The sequence below is a fragment of the Myotis brandtii genome, unplaced genomic scaffold, assembly GCF_000412655.1.
Source record: "Myotis brandtii unplaced genomic scaffold, ASM41265v1 scaffold525, whole genome shotgun sequence".
In the NCBI taxonomy this organism is placed as follows: domain Eukaryota; kingdom Metazoa; phylum Chordata; class Mammalia; order Chiroptera; family Vespertilionidae; genus Myotis; species Myotis brandtii.
In genome coordinates this window covers 5,011,689-5,031,054 of record NW_005369915.1, presented here as the reverse complement: position 1 = coordinate 5,031,054, position 19,366 = coordinate 5,011,689, and the positions used below count along the sequence as shown (strand labels likewise).

The 19,366-nt window shown below is 42.0% G+C and overlaps 1 protein-coding gene across 1 annotated transcript in view; it reads right to left on the bottom strand.

The window, feature by feature from the left end:
* The window catches only part of ADGRA3 (adhesion G protein-coupled receptor A3), an 82,690-nt gene that overhangs the window by 30,270 nt on the left and 33,054 nt on the right, over positions 1–19,366 (bottom strand). The window contains exons 11-13 of the mRNA XM_014548891.1: positions 18,037–18,192; positions 6,752–6,913; positions 4,116–4,319 (exon numbers count right to left, since the gene is read on the bottom strand). Of these exons, the coding sequence (XP_014404377.1) occupies positions 4,116–4,319; positions 6,752–6,913; positions 18,037–18,192 (522 nt within the window). The remainder of the gene's footprint in view (positions 1–4,115; positions 4,320–6,751; positions 6,914–18,036; positions 18,193–19,366) is intronic.

Below are 19,366 nucleotides of genomic sequence, written 5' to 3'. Positions count from 1 at the left end.
AATCCTAATTTGTTTAAGTCTATGAAAGTCTAAGACTAAAATTAGAAAGAGTCAAAGAGCCACCTGATTTAAAGAATAAAAACTACTTTTTCCATGTTTTCTTAACCCTCAACCACACTGGATTTTAAACAGATAGATATGATGATGCATTCTAATTGTTTTCTTGTGTGTATTTAGTTTTGAACTGCATACCACCTTTTGATTATTTCACTGCGAAAGATGAACAGGGATTATGTTTGCCTTTAGAATTAATTTTTTAAACTGACTTTCTTTGATAATTAAGTATGGCTGTTAATTTTTATTCAACATTTACTGAATGTTTCATTGCTCTGTGCTTGGCACTAGAGATACACAATAAAATAAGCCCAGGTTCCCGCCCTCAAATATCTATCATTTAACGAGAGGGACCACAATTATAATAAAACAATAATACGAGCTAACATTTATTAGGAGCTTACTCTGGGCCAGGCACTGTTGTAAATGTCTACACATTTACCTCATTTAATCCTCTTAATAGTCCTTTGAGTTAAGTACCATTTCATGATTCCTGTGTAACAGATGAGGAACTGACATCAGAGAGGTTAAGTACTTGCCCCAGTTTGCACAGCCGTTAACTGGGGGAGCAGAATGCAAATCCAGGCTGCCTGGCTGCAGAAAGCCCACGTTCTTAGTCACCATATGCTCTGGCCTCTCTCTGCCCTATAACTCAACTCACCATCACATCGGCTTCTAATTATTCTGGAGAATGAACAAGGCACCATGAGACTGACAGGCAGTGATGAATTCTGAGGAAGAAAGGATGGTGCCATGCGCACGGAGGCTCACTGGGAGAGTAGCAGGGGTGGTGCTGAGGGCACGAAAAAGGGCAGAAACAAAGGCAGGAAGCAAAATATATATATAACTGCTCTGGAAAAGTAAAAGGACCTCAGTTGGGCTAAAGCCCCAGATGTCGGAGATGAGGGAAATAGGTGATACATAGGTAGATAAAAACTGATTTCTACATTACAGTCAAGAAAGGTTTAAAGAACCAATTCTTTCAAAACACCAAAAAAAAAAAAACCCAACCAATAAAACAAAGTCTTTCACAAGTAATATTTTGTGATGCTAACATATCTGAATTATGGTGCCCAAGGTGTCAGAAAGTGTTTGGTCATGAAACATATTAGATTTGGTGCTTTAAGAGTCAGATGACAGGTAATTCAACCTCCCACTGGCCAGGCAAGTAAGGCCCAGCACTGGAATCATCGATGGCTGCAGCACTAGCTCTGCCCGGGGACAGTCCTCAGTCCAGGGTGGGAGGCACAGAACCCAGCTTGTTCGCGTGTAACAGGTAATACAGAGAGACGAGCAGAGTGTTAGGGGCAGAGTGAGGTAGAGAAATAAAGGAAATAAGGATGGAGGAGTGAGGACAGACAGGGATGGAATTAGCTAAGACTTTGTGAAGGTCACATGTCTACTGGTGTTAACACACAACCAGGGAATTGGGGAGGGAGCAGAATTAGCTGGAAATTCCAGCAGCAGAATTAGCCTGAGCCTGGCCTGAGAAGGGCCAGTGGTTGGCAGAGGAGCCATGGGCAGCTTGCTGTTACCGGACAAAAGGATGAGGAGGTAGGAAAAGATATGCAGCGAAGGAATAACTGCCAAATGATGAAGCCACACAAAAGCCAGGCTCCAGAGAGACAGGAAGTATCTACCAGGGGGGTACAAGGTCATTTCCATGTCGGAAAGATTTAGAATGATGTTCACAATATGAACACCCTGACATGATGCACAAAATGACCATCAGAACAACCTCTGCAGAGGGAGGAGGCTCCGAGACTCACTCTGCTCTACAGACACCACGCAGATCTGGGTGGTGTCCCTGTAGGATCAGCAGGGCTGAGCGGGCACTCATGGGCTGTGGCAGCAGTTGGGTGCCAAAGGTAAGAAAGCATTTCAATACTATACTACCTGGCACAGTTGTATTGGCACTTGTTGTCCAAACAGCAGTCCTAGGTAGACTAATCTGTATGAGAAGGATAAATTTTTTAAAAATATATTTTTATTGATTCCAGAGAGAGGAAGGGAGAGGGAGAGAAACATCAATGATGAGAGAGAATCACTGATTGGCTGCCTCCTGCACACCCACCTACTGGGGATCGAGCCTGCAACCCGAGCATGTGCCCTGATCAGGAATCATATCTTGACCTCCTGGTTCATGGGTCCATGCTCAACCATGGAGCCACACCGGCCAGGCAGGGATCAATTTGTAAGGAACAGTCTGGAAACACAAAGATTAAAATAGGTCACAATGGTTTGGGCAACACAGGATAGGAGTCCCTCCAAACCAGGCTGTGATGCTTAGTAAATGGAGAAGGACAGAGATTCAAGAAACATGTGGAAAGCAATCAAGGACGGCTCCGACACTGCTAAGGACTGCGTTTTTATGGATTTAACTTCATATGCCGCATATTTTCTCACTGAAGGGCAATATAATCAATTATTGGATGTTTGAGTTATCTACTGCTATATTCAAAGCATTCGGGGGAGGGGGGGAGCACAGGCACAATGAATATAAATTGTCCTGGTATAAAGTTTCTGAATTTAGCAAACTAAATGCAAAGTTTTCTGTTAAAGTGCTAAAACATTTTGAGCTGCCGACATTAAACTCATTCTGTGTCACAAAGGATACATTCCTCTTTTACTCAGTTTGAATCATGTCCATGTATGAAGCTTGAATAATAGTAGAATGTGTTCTTGGTTTCTGGACACAAAATGATCATAAAAGGGTAGAATAGTATGAAATTGACACAATTGAATGCTCAGTTAAAGCTTTCTACTTTAGCAAGTAGAAACTTTTCTTACCCAGAGGGGTAGATTGTGTAATCGATGCAATATATAGGGTTTTGCCATTTTTTTACCTCTTTCTACCAACGATGATCCCCTCGGATGGAAGGACTCCTCAATTATAAGTGCTCCTCAAGGACACACACCTTTCTCTCATGGGCTTGTGTGCAATGCTGTTTCTATTCCTTTTGTGGTTTTTCTTACCAATAAAAAATGCAATAAGGCAGGGAGCAGGCCTGCAGCAGTATTGCTGGGTACATCACGCATGCTCACAGAGCCCAGAAGCACACATGCATCATGACAACTTCCCTCTGAGTATTCAACACCAAGTACATAGATGATCATCAGCCATCCTGACCTAGTTGAGAACGTGTCGGTGGTGGAGGAATTGGGCTGTTTCTGAATTTAGCAAACTAGCTTGCCCTGTGGAGGTCACCAGGATAAGGTACGACAAAATACATGAACTCTTCATTCTTTCATTCATTCACTCACCCATTCAATATTTATTGAGTGGCTACAATGCATCAACACCTAACACCTTTGTGATCAATTACTATGCAGCCACCTAAGTGACTGCAATACTGTCTGTGACCTACACTTCAGAAACAAGCCAAAGAAAGTACTTAGTAATTAACATCTACAGAGAACACAGTCACACATGGCCACACCAAGCTAAATGAAAAAAATGTGGTCCCATTAGGGACCTCTACTATTTGCTTCAATGTAGTTTAATGAAACACATCTAAACCCCAAATTAAAAAAAAAAAATCCATAAAAACGCTTTTGATTTTTCTTGCTGCAAAAAGCCACACATTTTCTCAAGACATATCACGTTGGACTTCTTTGCCAAAAATCTTGATATACAGGTTGCCTGATTAACTGCCTTGTCTCGAGGCTGATTTCCCATTAGATCCAGTGGGCCCAAAGCCAAAAGCACATGATACTTTCATGTCTTTAAAATCAGGAGCAATAAAAAAGAAATGTAAGGTCAAAGAAAATGTTTTAGTATGTAATATTAATATATTCATCTTTCTACCACTGCAGTCGTAAAAGATTCAACTTTGATATTTTTGTGTGGAGCAAGGCGTACAAGGGGCGAAATGCCTGGGCTCTAGAAAGTTATCACGTATCCCTTCCTGGTCTGAATTTATTTTACAACAACAGCAAAAGTAATACCAATACTCCCTCCCCACAAATAACTTCTAATAAGGTTATTTTGCAGTGCAAACCCTTTTGAGTGTTCTTATCTAACGGGAAAGGGTCTGAAATGCTTACAGGCGATAACGTACCTTCAGTGCCAGACTTGAAAATGTATTGGAAACGTTGCACTTGAAGCTCAGCTGCTTGTCCAGGCCTCCGTCGGGGTCCCGCCTCCCATAGTCGGAAAGGCCTGTGCGGTCCGAAGCTGCCACTTTCTGGAACACGGTGCATGTCATCCCAGTGAAGCCAGTCGCCTTGATGACATAAGCTTCCAGAGCAATATTGGGTGAATACTTCAAAAGTCAACCAAACAGGGGTTATAAAAGATTTATAATATGGAAAAAAAGCACGTGCAAAGAAATTTCAAATGCAAAACACTGTAAATTAAAAGAGAACACTCGGATTCTTACTGAACAAAGATACTGTACAAAACCAGATGGCAGAACTGGACAGGATACGTGCCGTAAAAGACGCTGGAAACAAAAGCTCAAAGTAGAAAGATACCGATGAAGAGGAAAAGAATAAGTCATCAGCTGTGGAGGATCAGACATAAATCCAAAGTCAATTAAAAATAATTTATTTTAAGAGCGCTTTGCAGAAAACAGTAGGCTGAAAATGAAATGTCTTATAAAATCAGGAGATATGGGTTGGCCCCTGTTAATGATCGCAGTACAAGAAGAGCAATAGGGGCTTAGGAGATACACTTAAAGTCACCTTGCTCAGCACTTCATGCCATACTCATCACTTTTTGCTTTTACAGGATGATCTAGTTAATTCTTTGCATTAGGTTTCACAGATAAAAATTTTACACAGGCTCACTCCAAAGGTGCTTCTGTCATTATACTGTCTACATGGGCACCCTAAGATTCCAACAAACAACTAGAACTGATAAGTAAATTCAGTAAAGTAACAGGATACAAAATAAATATCCAGAAATCAGTTAAAATTATATACACCAATACTGAACTATCAGAAAGGGAAACTAAGAAAACAAGCCCATTTATAACTGAATTTAAAAAAAATACCTGGGAATAAATTTAAACAAGGATGTAAAATATGGACATGTAGTCAGAAAATTATAAGACACTGAAGAAAGACACTGGAGAAGATATCAATAAGTGGAAGCATATACTGTGTTCATAGATAGGAAGAATTAGGATCAGTAAAATGGCCATACTACCTAAAGCAATCTATAGATTCAATGCAATTCCTATTCACAGAACTATAACAAATATTCCAAAAATTTATATGGAATCACAAAAGATACAGAATAGCCATAGCAATCTTGAGAAAGAAGAACAAAGTTAGAGGAATCACACTACCTGATATCAAACTATACTACAAGGCCATAGTAATCAAAACAGCATGGTACTGGCATAAAAACAGACATATAACAAGAGTCCAGAAATAAACCCATACTTTTATTGATGGCTATCATCAATAAATCAACAAACACCTGTTGGCAAGGATGTGCAGAAAAGGGAACCCTAATGCATTGTTGGTGGGAATGCAGATTGGAGCAGACACTATGGAAAGCGGTATGGAGTTACCTCAAAAAATTAAAAATAAAACTGTTTTATGATCCAGCAATTCCACTTCTGGGAATATACCTGAAGAAACCCAAAACATTAATTTCAAAGAATATATGCACCCCTATGTTCATTACAGCATTATTTACAATAGCCAAAATTTGGAAGCAGATCAAGTATCTATCAGTAATGAGTGGGTAATAAAAGCTGTGGAACATTTACAGAATGGAATACTACCCAGCTGTAAAAAGGAGGAAAATCTTACTTTTTACAACAACATGGATGGACCTGGAGGGTATTGTGCTAAGTGAAATAAACCGGCCAGAGAAAGACAAGTACCACATGATTTCACTTCTATATGGAATCTAATGAAAAAATAAACTAACAAACAAAACAGAAACAGGCTGACGATACTGAGAACAAACTGACAGCTGACAGAGGGGAGAGGGGTTAGGGGTTGGGTGGAAAAGCTATGGGATTTAGCAAACAAACAAACAAACAAAACCTCATAGATAGTCAACAGTATGGGGATTAGCAGAGGGAAAGGAGGGTGGAGGAGGTAGAAGAAGGTAAAGGGGTGATAAAAGGTGATGGAAGGAGACTTGACTTGGGGTGGTGAACACACAATACAATATACAGGAAGTGGTACAGAGTTAACTCAAAAAATTAAAAAAATTTCATTAACCATTGCCACCCCAATAAATTCAATTAAAAAATAAAAGCAAAAAAAAATAAAGAAAAAAGAAAAGGAAGGGAAGTGGTCGTCTAAATAGTTGTACCTGAACAGATGTTCAAATTAAGCCAGAAAAATCACCTGAAAAAGACGGCACTTGCCCAACAATTTTAAGAACTTCACAAGTGAGACTGAACTCAGGGGTCTGCCAAACGCAGGCCAAGTGGATACTACAGCCGCCATCCCCCTTCTGGGGGGCCTGCCAGCATCACTCCCATCTCAGAACCACGCAGAGAGGGCACAAGAAGTGACCAGTCTTCCACTCCCAGGAAGGTGACAGAATTGACCCTAGAGCCAAAGGACAATGCAGAGTCTCTTTCACTTTTAAGGTGGTTAAGTGCATGCCTACTCCTAGGCAAGGCACCATTCTAAGTACCACATGTGGACAAAGTCCCCTGATAAAAAATTTCCTGTAAAGCATAGGACTTTCCAGAATGGAATTCCAGAATCACGTTGCGCTTACTGTTGAATACACGTGAGCTCCGTTTGCCAGGCGGTACGTGGCGATCCGCTGCAGGCACTGCACGATCCTGCTGCAGGCTTTCGCCTCCCTCTGTGCCAGCCACAGGACTCGCTCATCGGCCAGCATGATGTTGCTTGCAATGTCGACCATCACATCCCCTAGCTGGCAGGCAAGCGGGAGAGAAAAGAAACATCTTAACAAGCTGCTTTACATCATCCACATCCTCCTGAGAAACCAAGATTGGGTCTGCAGTCTAAATTTCCCAGTGATAACTCAACAGGCTCTGTACTTGTTTCCCATTAAAACCTCTTCAAGTAAGAATAGCACATTCAGCCCTGACCAGTTTGGCTCAGTGGACAGAGCGTTGGCCTTCGGACTGAAAGGTCCCAGGTTCAATTCTGGTCAAGGGCATGTACCTTGGTTGCGAACACATCCCCAGTAGGGGATGTGCAGGAGGCAGCTGATCGATGCTTCTCTCTCACTGATGTTTCTGACTCTCCCTCTCCCTTCCTCTCTGTAAAAAATCAATAAAATATATTTTTTTTAAAAAAGAATAGCACATTCGATTATGACCATTGGTGATAGTTAAGTCAAAACAGGGTAACTACGTGACCACCAAATCATTGGTGAAAAGATTGACATGTGTCATTCAAATTGAGGGGGTGGGAGGAGAGACAAATTAATCAAGAGGAAGGAAAAGACATCACATGATCCACAAATAAAAAGATCTAAACTCACCCTAACCGGTTTGGCTCAGTGGATAGAGTGTCGGCCTGCAGACTCAAGGGTCCCAGGTTCGATTCCGGTCAAGGGCATGTACCTTGGTTGCGGGCACATCCCCAGTAGGGGGTGTGCAGGAGGCAGCTGATTGATGTTTCTCTCTCATCGATGTTTCTAACTATCCCTCTCCCTTCTTCTCTGTAAAATCAATAAAAATATATTGAAAAAAAAAAAAGATCTAAACTCTGGGAAACCATTTAGAAACATTTTTTGTGTGTGTGTGTGAGTGTTAGCTTAGTAATATTATGAAGAAACAACCACTGTCTAGCTTTTTAGTTTCTGGTCATGTTCAAAACCCTAGTCATGTCCAACCACAGGAAGTTCCCGCCTACACGGGGCCATGGAGTGTGTCCTCGCACAAGTAGCTTCCTCTACCTCGAATGAACTCGTCCTTCCCTTTCCCAATTCCATGAAATAACTGGATCCGAACACGTGCACACTTTTGCATTACTTGCTTTATTGAGTTAGTGGATTCTTTCTATTCACTCGGTTCATAACTTACAGATGTAAGCATCTGTCAGGCAATGCCAGTGAATGTCCACTGACTACTGCTGACTTGCATGCCCCATGTCAGAGAATGCATTGGAGGTGCAGGGCTAATGAGACGTACCGGTGTCCAGGGGGGCTGGTATTGAGCTAAATGTTCCTGAGAGGGAGATCTATGGCAGAGAGAACAGCAAAAGCACTCCCGGGGGCGGAATCAGAGGAGTTAGAAGCCGGCTGGCTCTCTAATCAAGACGCAAGCATCAAAGGTGTGAGGCCCCGAAGCTGAGCCGGAAAGCCAACGCTGCTTGCGAATGTCTTTTGATCATAGCAGAGGATCCCAGGGGAGCCTTCCAACCCCTTCTGCACCCACCACTCTTCCCAGGATGTATCATTATGAGGGCTGAGGTGGGTTTGGAACAAATTCAGTCTATCCCACCCAGAGTCCACTTCACAAAGACAGGCCTACGGAAATACCCCCGACACCAAACTCGGGAACAAGGGGTTGAATAACTAGAGTAAGTACAGGGGTGAAGACCAAGAATTCAAATCCTGACCCCTAGCTGTGCTGGCCATTTAACCTCCAGTACCCTCCTTTATGTGAATAAGGGGGACAATAACACTCCTGTCTGTCCTGAATGTTGTGAAGATTAAGTCCCGATGATACACATAAGGCTCCCAAGACCACGCCCGGCACACGGCAAACACTCAGCAAGTGTGAGCTCTCCCTGCAACTTTACTGCTCCTGTTTCTAACACTTGCATCCCAATACAGGCTCTCTTTGAAGATCACAGGCTCTGGAAGAAGTGCTAGGAAGGGCGCATTTTTAAGTCTGTCCATATGCAAACGGGACCCATGTGTCCAGCAAAACTGCCTCTTCCTCCTCATACTGGACCCATGCAATTAAAAAAATACTTCACTGGCCTTGCACTGCCCTGCACAGAGTGTATCACGATCTGTCCTTATTTTACTTTCAATGTAAACACCCCAAGGGCAGGGGCAACTCAATGTCCTACTTATATTTATAGCCTTGTTCACGAGGAGTCTAACCCCTGGTGTAAAAGCCAATAGCAATACAATATTCATTTGCTCACTGACTAAATATTTACCGAGGACCAAGGTGAGCAGGACATTGTCCTGAGGAATGGAGACATAGAAGTGAAAGAAACACACTTATAATCTAGTGAAGAAAACATGAAATAAGTACATTCTTCAAAAGTACTCTAGGCCCTAGCCAGTTTTCTCAGTGGTTAGAGTCTCAGCCCTCTGACTGAGGGGTCACAGGTTCAATTCCAGTGTATCTCACATGCAGGCTCAATCCCTGGCCCCCTGTTGGGGTGTGTGCAGGAGTCAACCAATCAATGTTTCTCTCTCTCAGTCTCTCTCTCTCCCTTCCATTCTCTCTAAAAATCAATGGGAAAAAATATCGTCTGGTGAGGATTAACAACAACAACAACAAAAAAGCGCTTTAGATTACAACTGCAATGAAGGAAATAAGCAGAGTAATAAAGATGAAGAGTAATGGAATTTAATTCAAGCACCCTGTTTTAATAGACTCACACATTCTCAAAGGGCAGTTTCCCCAAACTCAAGAAATTAACAGCATCAACTGACAGAGAATGAAGAGCCAATACTGAGGCTTTGCAGAATCCCGAGCCTGTTTGCACAATTCATGGACCATTAGCATCCCCAGCACTGATTCCTACTAAACAGGTGTGAGGTGAATTTAATTCTAGCAGAAGCCCTTATTTCTGAAGTTATGAAGAAGGGCAGGGACTCCAATATGTCAATTACTGAATATGCAGATCAGCTGTTTATGTAGCAGATCAGCTGTTTATAATAATATCTACCATCTCTCAAAGGAAATTCAGAGTAGCTGGAATATTTTTGCTAAGTTTTTGTCGATTATTTTTACTTACTATTATATCAAATTTTCATACAAAAATAAATAGGATAAAAGAGATGATGTGGTAAAGAGGCTCTCTGACTCTCATAAAATAAATCCCCATTGGCTGCAAAAACTTGAAAGAAAAACCACAGGAAAATACTAGTTCTACTCTAAGGAAGTGTTACCGGATTCTCACAATGACAGACTTCTTGTTTTATATGTTTTAAAAGTTTTAAATGTACAAACTTTATGACGATCTAACATGAGGCCTGCTGGCTACTGAAAAGCTATCTACACTAATAAAATACAAAGATGCTAATTGACCCTACCTTCACTATGCCCAAGCCACGCCCACCAGCCAATCAGAGTGACTATATGCAAATCAACCAAACCAAGATGGCGGCCGGCAGCTATGGAGATGGAGCAAGCAGGAGGCTTGGTTGCCCTGGTGATGGAGGAAGCCAAGCTTCCCGCCTGCTCTGGCCTCTGCAAAAGGCAACAAAGTTTCAATTATAGAAGCTAAATAAATCCCAGATACCTGCTTCCAGCCAGCCTCCACTGGGAGCTTGGGTGGCTGGGGGATGTGGCCAGCCTGCAAACAGCCATCAGCCCCTCACCCAGGCTGGCCAGGCACCCCAGCGGGACCCCCACCATGATCCGGGACACCCTTCAGGGCAAACCCCCTGGCCCCCACCCGTGCACCAGGGCTCTATCCTATATAACAAAAGGGTAATATGCAAATTGACCCTAACAGCAGAGCGACTGGGAATCACTGGTCACTATGACACACTGACCACCAGGGGACAGATGCTCAATGCAGGAGCTGCCCCCTGGTGGTCAGTGTCTCCCACAGGGGGAGCTCTGCCCAGCCACAAGCCAGGCTGATGGCTGCCAGTACAGCGGTGGTGGTGGGAGCCTCTCCCGTCTCCTCAGCAGCACTAAGGATGTCCGACTGCAGCTAGGCCTGCTCCCCGCTGGCAAGTGGACATCCCCCGAGGGCTCCCGGGCTGCCAGAGGGATGTCTGACTGCCAGCTTAGGCCCGATCTCCCGGGGAGCGGCCCTAAGCCAGCAGGTGGTTATTCCCTGCGGGGTCCCAGACTGCGAGAGGGCACAGGCTGGGCTGAGGGACCCTCCTGAGTGCACAAATATTTGTGCACCGGGCCTCTAGTGATTATTATAAAATCAAAAACCACTGCTATGGCTCACCTGATAATGCCAGTAATGGAATTTAATGTGTTAATAATTGTAAGACAAGAAATATCTCTAAGAAGGTAGGCAGTTAACTCGAGTGACTGCCTTAAGTTGAGAAAAACCTATGTTCTTCATTGTTGCATCCTAAATGGCAAAGAACTAAGGGAAAGGAAATGATGCCAACATCTTCCCGAGCATAGGGGATGATAAAATGCTGTAGGCGTGTGTGGCTGGGTTACAGAAGCAGTTCTGAATCCTCCACAGCGGCAAAAAGGGCACAAAAGGGAGAGCAGTGCATAAAACATTACACTGGAGTAAAAAGTATTCTTGAAATCTGACACACAGAGAGCTTCAAACCCGCAGCCGGCATGAGAAAGCATTGTACTTCCCCTTGACCCCATTCCCTGATGGCCACTGCAGCCACAGAAGGGTCAGAAGGCCTCACGCACCTGCTCTCCCACCTGTCACACTCAACGGCCGGGATCAGATGAAAATGCACGGGAACGCACTCTATCACAGATAAAGGCCAAAGGATGAAAATGCCACATTAATAACAATGAAACGTTAAATGTCATCTGTTTTAAGAGACAGAAATAGTTCTTGTTCTTCTCGATACGAGGGCTGAGCAAAAGGAGGTTCATAGTTGTTCGTATGGAAAAAGACATGCAGGTTATGATGATTACAAGATCTGGATAAACTCTGTGTTTCGCCTACTCGCAGCTGTAAACTTGCTTTGCCCACCCTTGTATAGTATATGTTTGGAATTCTGATCCGAATGAGACCAAAATCATCAGTAAATTTCATGAATTTGATGTGGTAGCATATGAAACACAGAAGATAACTACATAAACTAAACGTAATGATATTTCATTTCAATGTAGTAGGAGAATAAGATAACACTGAAGGCAGAATATTTATGTGTCTGGGAGTTAAATTCTCCTGGGTTAAGATTTCAATTCTGTCTCAAGTTAGATGCCCATGAGCAAATTATTAGCCTCTCCAAGACTCAGTTTTCTCATTTGTAAAATGAGGCTGGAAATCCTATGAAAAGTGCTGGGAACATCTCATTCTATAGTAAAGTAAGAGAAAAAATATAACAAAAGGTAAATATCTTTATTAAATAATTCATGCCTTTTTTTTTTTCGAAAAACCAAGGAATCTAGATCTTTCTGGACTTCTCTCCACACTTTTTCTCTTTCAAGCAGAAAGCAGCAGGGGGCACTCTTGTTGATTCTAATCACCCGAAAAGCAAGAATTACAGGCAGAGTGCGGATGAGGCAGCAAGTGAGGCAGTTGTTTGGGTACAGCTAAGATAGAAATGAGAACTACAGGAACCGACAAGTAGTCCAAACTGGACTAAATAATAGTAACAGCAGCTGATGTTGTTATTAAAGTTCAAGTATTCTTCAGGATTTTCTCCTAGGTATGAATTAAGTATATTACTGAGATGATGCTTAACTTAAAGAACGTCATTACCCTGATTGATTTTAAAGAAGAAACAGCTATCTAGTTCAAGTCAAGTTGTAAAAGCGTATTTATGTCACTGTTAGCTAGCTCCAGTGACCTGCATGTCTCGGGATCCCATTACTGGCTTCCGGCTTAGTTAAGCTGTCAATATTCAATAAGAGGTCTCCTTGAGATAACCATCAGGACCCATGGCAAATATTAAACCTCTGGTTCTACTGTGGTATAGAGGTGGTGACGGTGATGATGATGGTGATGATGATGATGGACCCGGAGAAACAGGTGAGAAAGGAAGAGGGGAAAGATGCTGAGAATAATGCTGCATTTATTCTTCATTACCTTTCAGAAAGGATTTGAGGTAGCCCAGCAAAATTTTTAAAATAACTATTTTTAATTAAGAGCACATAAATAAAGAGTGGGAAATACAGACTTAAGAGGAGAAAAAGAGACAGAGACAAGTGAAAAATATGCATCGAGGGCAGAGCTGCTGTGACTGGGGAAAAGGTGATTCTTGATATGTTTCCAGTCAAGGCGATAAAGGTATCTTTTCAGTTACCAACAGAAAGGTGAACATTTGGTCCAGGTAGACGAAGTTGCTTTTATGACAGATTCTAGGAACATGGGAGGTAACACTCGTCCAGAGAGGCAGGATGCAATGGACACCCACCTCAGCCACACCTTAACCACACATGGAAAAGCTTAAGATTCCTCCAATCCTCCCAGTGCAAGCAGATACTGCGTTTTCTGATTACAAAAATGTATATGCATCTCCCTTTCTGGAAGAATAGAGAGATGAGTACTCTGGACAATTCTGCTAAAAGAAAAAAACCGCTGAAGGGAAAAGAGTTGTCTTTTTCTACTTACCACTGACCAAGCAGAAAACAAAGACTCCTCCAGAGGCCAAGAACAAAACAACAGCGGGACTAGGAGCTCTGCGGGTGAACTCTGTCCCCATGGACTGTGCTTGGACTATGCCTTGACATCCACAAGGGAGCAGAGGAACGTCCCCCCAGCCCCCAACAGGCCTCACAGGAGCAGACCAGTGATGAAGCTAATAACCAAAGAGACACCTCCAGGGTCAGGGCACACCAGCACCAAATCAGCCTCACAGAAGAAGGACGGCAAGGAACTTGAAACTTGATCTTGGTTCAAGGTAGAAGGAGTAAGTTGTCCTCCCTCACACCTTATCAACACAAATTAACCTTCTCACAGGTCTGAGGTCAGATTTCATAGGACTTCCATGGTCGGAAAAACCTCTAGCTGAGAACTAATTTCAAAGCGACTGACCGATTACCCTGGTATTGTCCCCAGGCACTTGGCAAAAGCAAACATATCACACTTATTAATAATGATAAATTAGACCATTATCATTAATATCCTGTATCACCAACACTAATCAACATTGTTCTGAGGTCCTCACTAATGTATAACCGGAAAAAAGCAAAAAAAACATTTAATACAGGAACAGTTAGAAAAACTAATTGTTATTTGCTTGTGACATAATTGTCTGTCTAAAAAAAAAATCCCACATACCAACTGCAAAATTATATGGATGAATTCCATAAGATAACCAGACATAAGGTCTAAATTTTTCAAAAACCATAATCAGCCCTGGCTGGATAGCTCAGTTGGTCAGAGCATCATCCAGATGGATACTCCAAGGCTGTGGGTTTGATACCCATCCAGGGCACATACAAGAAGCAACCAATGAATGCATAAATAAGTGGAACAACAAATCAATGTCTGTCTGTCTGTCTCTCAAATCAATCAATTAATAAAAAACATAATTAAGGAAAACTGAACATGGACTAGATATTTCATGATATTAAGGACTTAGAACTCATTTTGGTGACATAATAATATGGTTCCATTTTAAAATTCCTTATATTGTAGAAAAATTATAGATAAAATATGACAACCAGAATTCACTATTAAATGATGCAGCATTGAGAAAGAAAGAGAAGGGGTGGAGGAGAGAAAGAAAGGAAGGAAGGAACTGAATGAACAAACAGGGAGGAAGAGGAAAAAGGAGAGAGGGATGGAGGGCAAAGGAAATGAATGGATGAAAGGAATACATCTGGTAAATACTGAAAATTGAATTTCATGCACTGGGCCTCTAGTGAACACATAATAGTGGTTGTCAAAGCCTGTGCCTTTCTCAGAGACATGCTGTCCAGCATCGCCTGGAACTTAACTAGATATGTAAATTTTGCTTGACAAACCCCCCAGGTGACACAGAGGCAGGGTGAAGTTTGCAAGACAGTGCTCTGAAAAGGATCACAAAGCCAGCAGCTGGGTCTCTGCAAAGCTGAACAATACAAACAAGTCTGACAAGCAAGATCAAGAAGAAAAAAAAAATTGAAAACAGTAAAAAGAAAATACAACAGCTGATACAGAAGTGACTATGTTTTAAAACGAATAAATAAAAGACTTTACATTTTTTAAACCTGTGCATAAACATGTGCCCAACAAGCTGCGTAGTAAACTAACACTAGGAGCTGCCTCACTTCCACTTTGGAACTAGAGCACAGGACAGGGACCACCACACAACCAGAGTAATCTCTCCTACCTTCTCATCTTCTGAAATGGGCACGTGATGCTTTCATCACACTCCTAAACATGGAACAGATGCTTCTCTGCCTGACTGGCAGCCTTCAGCTGTTTTTAAAAGGCCCCACTGAACACACCACGTGGACCTGGCCGTTTGGTAGTGTTTAGTATCCGCCCTCACCACAGAGCACCGGCTTGGGTCGGCCAGATCCAATCCCAGGTTACAAAGGCAACTGCCTCACAATATCTCAGCTGTGAAATTATGCAGAGCAGAGCAACTTTTTGGATATAAAACAAAAATCAATTTAATTATTTGTCCAATTTAAGCCATATGCATTTTAGGATACCTTAGTATAATTTTACGCTTTTGTAATTAACTTAAAATGGTGCCTCCCTTAACCCTCATAATTTCATTTTATTAGACTAATAAACAGTGAAAGCTACAGCCTTCAGTTTAACTTTCCAAAGAATCAGGTAGGATGCCTGTCAATGCACCATGAGTAATAATAGTACCTTTATACCTCAGTTATTCAATCCTGAATATTGTTCCTGTTTCTCCTTTCTACATCATTTGTTTTCAAAGATAATTCAATCTTTACCTCCCAGGCCAACCAGTGAAAGTGACAGGAATCTACATCAAACCAAGGTTTTCAAGTCACTAAAGCATTCTGATGATATTTTTTTTAGAAAGACCCTCACTCTTATCTTCTGAGATCATAAGAATGTTAAATTTCCAAAACCTACAAAATCACATCCTAGCTTTGCAGCTACTGCACATAATAGTTTCACCTGTATTTTCTCACTTGTGCGCACACATTTTGAAGTTAAGCAGGGCAAGCGTCATCCCCATTTTAAAAATAAAGGGCCCATGATTAATTAATAACTCATGAAACAAAATTCACTTTCCGTCATCAACAGGACACTTTCCCCTACGCACATTCCAAAGCAGCAGACCATTCCCACCACACATGGGCAAACGTGGTGAAATGCACACCTCTGGGCACAGCACTGCTCTTCAGGAGCGGGGAGGTGAGCCAAAGTCCCCGACATCAAAACAGAGAGGCATGGGAATACATATATATGATGGCAAAATCTTTTTCAATGTCCACATTGCAAATGTCATTCCAATTACTCCAGTGACTGGAAACATCCCACTTCCATGAATGGCTCGTAATCATGTGGGCAGCTAAACTGTGATTATAATCAAGAATGGAGAGCAGTATTACCACAGGCCAGAGCCAGGCAGCTTCTCCCAGGGCTGAGAAAACTCACACAGGCAGCAGGCTGTGGCCCAGAGGCACAATCAAAGTGCAGGACAGTTCACTACAAAACTGTGGTCTGAAGTTCAGATAACAACACTGAAACGTTTACCCAAGTCCCATTTACACACACATATCTATGTTCCTTCCCCCCCGCTCCTTGTTTTTAGGATTTATTGATTTCAGAGAGGAAGGAAGAAGGAGAGAGATACAAGCATCAATGATAAGAGAATCACTGATTGGCTACTTCCTGCATGCCTCCTACTGGGGATCGAGCCCGAAACCCAGGCATGTGCCCTGACCAGGAATAAAACCGTGACCTCCTGGTTCATAGGTAGATGCTCAACCACTGAGCCATGCTGGCTGAGCTATTTTCAATCCTTTATAAGCTACATCATATCCAGTAGAGTACCCGATGACCTGGGGCTGCATTTTCAAAACTTATCTCCAAAATGCAAGATATTAATAGATATTCTACCAAAAATTTTCCTTGCTTATTAAATGATTTAGGAAAACAAGGCTTATTTTTTTTTTTTTATCTTTCAATATATATGAATCTGAGAGGCCTACACATAGACTTTGTTTAGCACAGTATTTTCCCTACCACTGTATGCTGAGTACTTCTGGAATATTAGGACAGGGCAACATTGTGCTAGAAAGTAAATGTGAACCTGCAGGAAACTTCTGGATTAGACAGCAAGGCTCTGGTCTCTGTTTCCAGCCCTGCCCTACCCTAGCTGGATAACCTTGGCTAAATGATTTCATTTTCTTTGGGCTTCAGTTTATGACTTGATCTAGGTTTATTCTACTAAAATTCATGATTCCATCAAAAAAGAAACAATATATATGCCCGGCCAGTGTGGCTCAGTTGGATGAGTCCCATCCCATGAACCAAGAGGTCACAGTACTATTTGCAGTCAGGGGGTGTTTCTATCTTTTTTTCCCTCTCTCTTCCTCTCTTTCTAAAATCAACAAAAAAACATATTTTTAAAAAATGAAACAGTCTCAGTCTATATAAAGTTCCCGTGTAGCTGGAAACTTAAATCTGCATCTTCAAATTCATTCAAAGCATGATTTGCTGCTCATTCATTCTGAAAACTGCTGCAGTCAATGGTTTCCCCTACAGGATACCATGTGGACAAGCATATCATAGTTTTAATATGGTCCCATTAAAATGCACTCATTTTCAAAGCCACGGAATTTTCATAATGTGCCTATTCCAATAATTTGAAATTTCAAGAAAGTCCCTAGGACAGTCTTGCATTTCTCCAGGACATTACCAAAGGAATTAAGCAACTTAACACACAATCTGGGTGACTACAGCTTACGCAGAAGAAGGAACAGAGGGGGCTGTGTGGGGAAGAAAAATCTGGAAAGCCAGCCACAGGCAGCCCTGGCCAACCCTAAAGGATATCATAGAGCAAAGCTTCCTTCTCACAGGAAGGTTACGCTCTATCACATCCCTTTGCTTTCAAGAACTGACCGTTCACCTCCAGTCCTCGCAATGAAAGGTCACTAACAGAGCGTAAGTTTCTCAATGACAATTTTCAACACGGAAAGTGTGTTTATTTAGTTCAAATACAGCCAACATAACCAGGTGTTAAAAAAGATTCAAGTCTATCACGTGACCACTTGTTGACTTGCTAACAACTTGGAACTAGAAAAATACCTCTTTTGATTTTTCCTCTTTGGTAAATCTTCCAAATTTTTCTATCATTTCAGCCACAAATATGACATCCATCTTGTCCGAAAAGTTGGCTGCTTCCACGGTGTAAGCCAGTAACTGCCTGGCTGTGGCCACAGCGTTGGTAATATTGAGAGGCATCTACATCGAAAAGGTAAGAAGAAGCACTTAGCAAATGGATGAACAAAATTTTGGACATTTTTCTTTGCATTTCATAACATTGGAATGCATTCACATTACATCATTTGCTCACCATAACCTCCTTAACATGCTTATTCAAACTTTAGAAAATGAAATTTTAGTGGAAACAAACCTGAGTGCAATGTTTTGAAAACTTAGAATGAAATGTAATACATAAGACTCCACCAGGTAAACATGCTGCACCATCTCTTGGTCTCTGCTTATCCAAATTCTACACAAATGCAACCCCAATTGCTTAGTGAGCCCTTTCCTGAGAACGCCAGCTGGGAGGACCAATGCCGCCCCACACGGCAGTATGAGCCACTGACTTACTTGTCTGTATCTCCAAGCACTCACTGCCAGTGACCTTTTACATTCATTCATTCATGCATTCATTTATTCATTCATTCATTTATTGACTTAAACATGACTCGGCACCAATCATTGCAAAAAGGGTATACCGGTGCTAAGGATCATAAGAAAATGTGTAACAGAAACTATCTTCCAGGTGCTTATAACCTGGTTTGGTTTAAAAAGATGCATAGAACCCTGGTTGGGTGGCTCAGTTGGTTGGAGCATCGTCCAGTACACCAAAGGGTTGCAGATTCAATCCCCAGTTGGGGAGCACATGGGAGGCAACCAATCAGTTTCTCTATCACATCAATTTTTTTCCCTCTCTCTCCCTTCCTCTCACTCTCTGATCAACAAAAACATATTCTCAGGTGAGGATAAAAAAAAAAAAAAAGGGTGGATAGAAGTAAAGACAGGAAAAGGCACCTGGGTGGTACACGTATGACAAGGGGTCACTTGTGACAAAGGGACTATAGAAAGGAACCCAAGAGTTGGCTACCCAGGTGGATGTGAAGGATGGTTGGGATTTTGTCTGGTGGACAGAGCCGATAAAGGTATTCAGACAAAGGCACAATGTCAGGTAGTAACAGGAAAGAGTGACGCCACAGAGGGCCTTGATCATCAGTTGAGAAGAAAAGACCTTATTCCAAAAAACAGATCCGTCAACTGAAGTATTATCACCAAGTCCTTATGATTTATTCATAGGTAACAAAGAGACCTTACGTATATGGTCTGAACACCATGCTTTATCAGCAACCTCAGCAAACAGCAGGCTTTCTAGTTA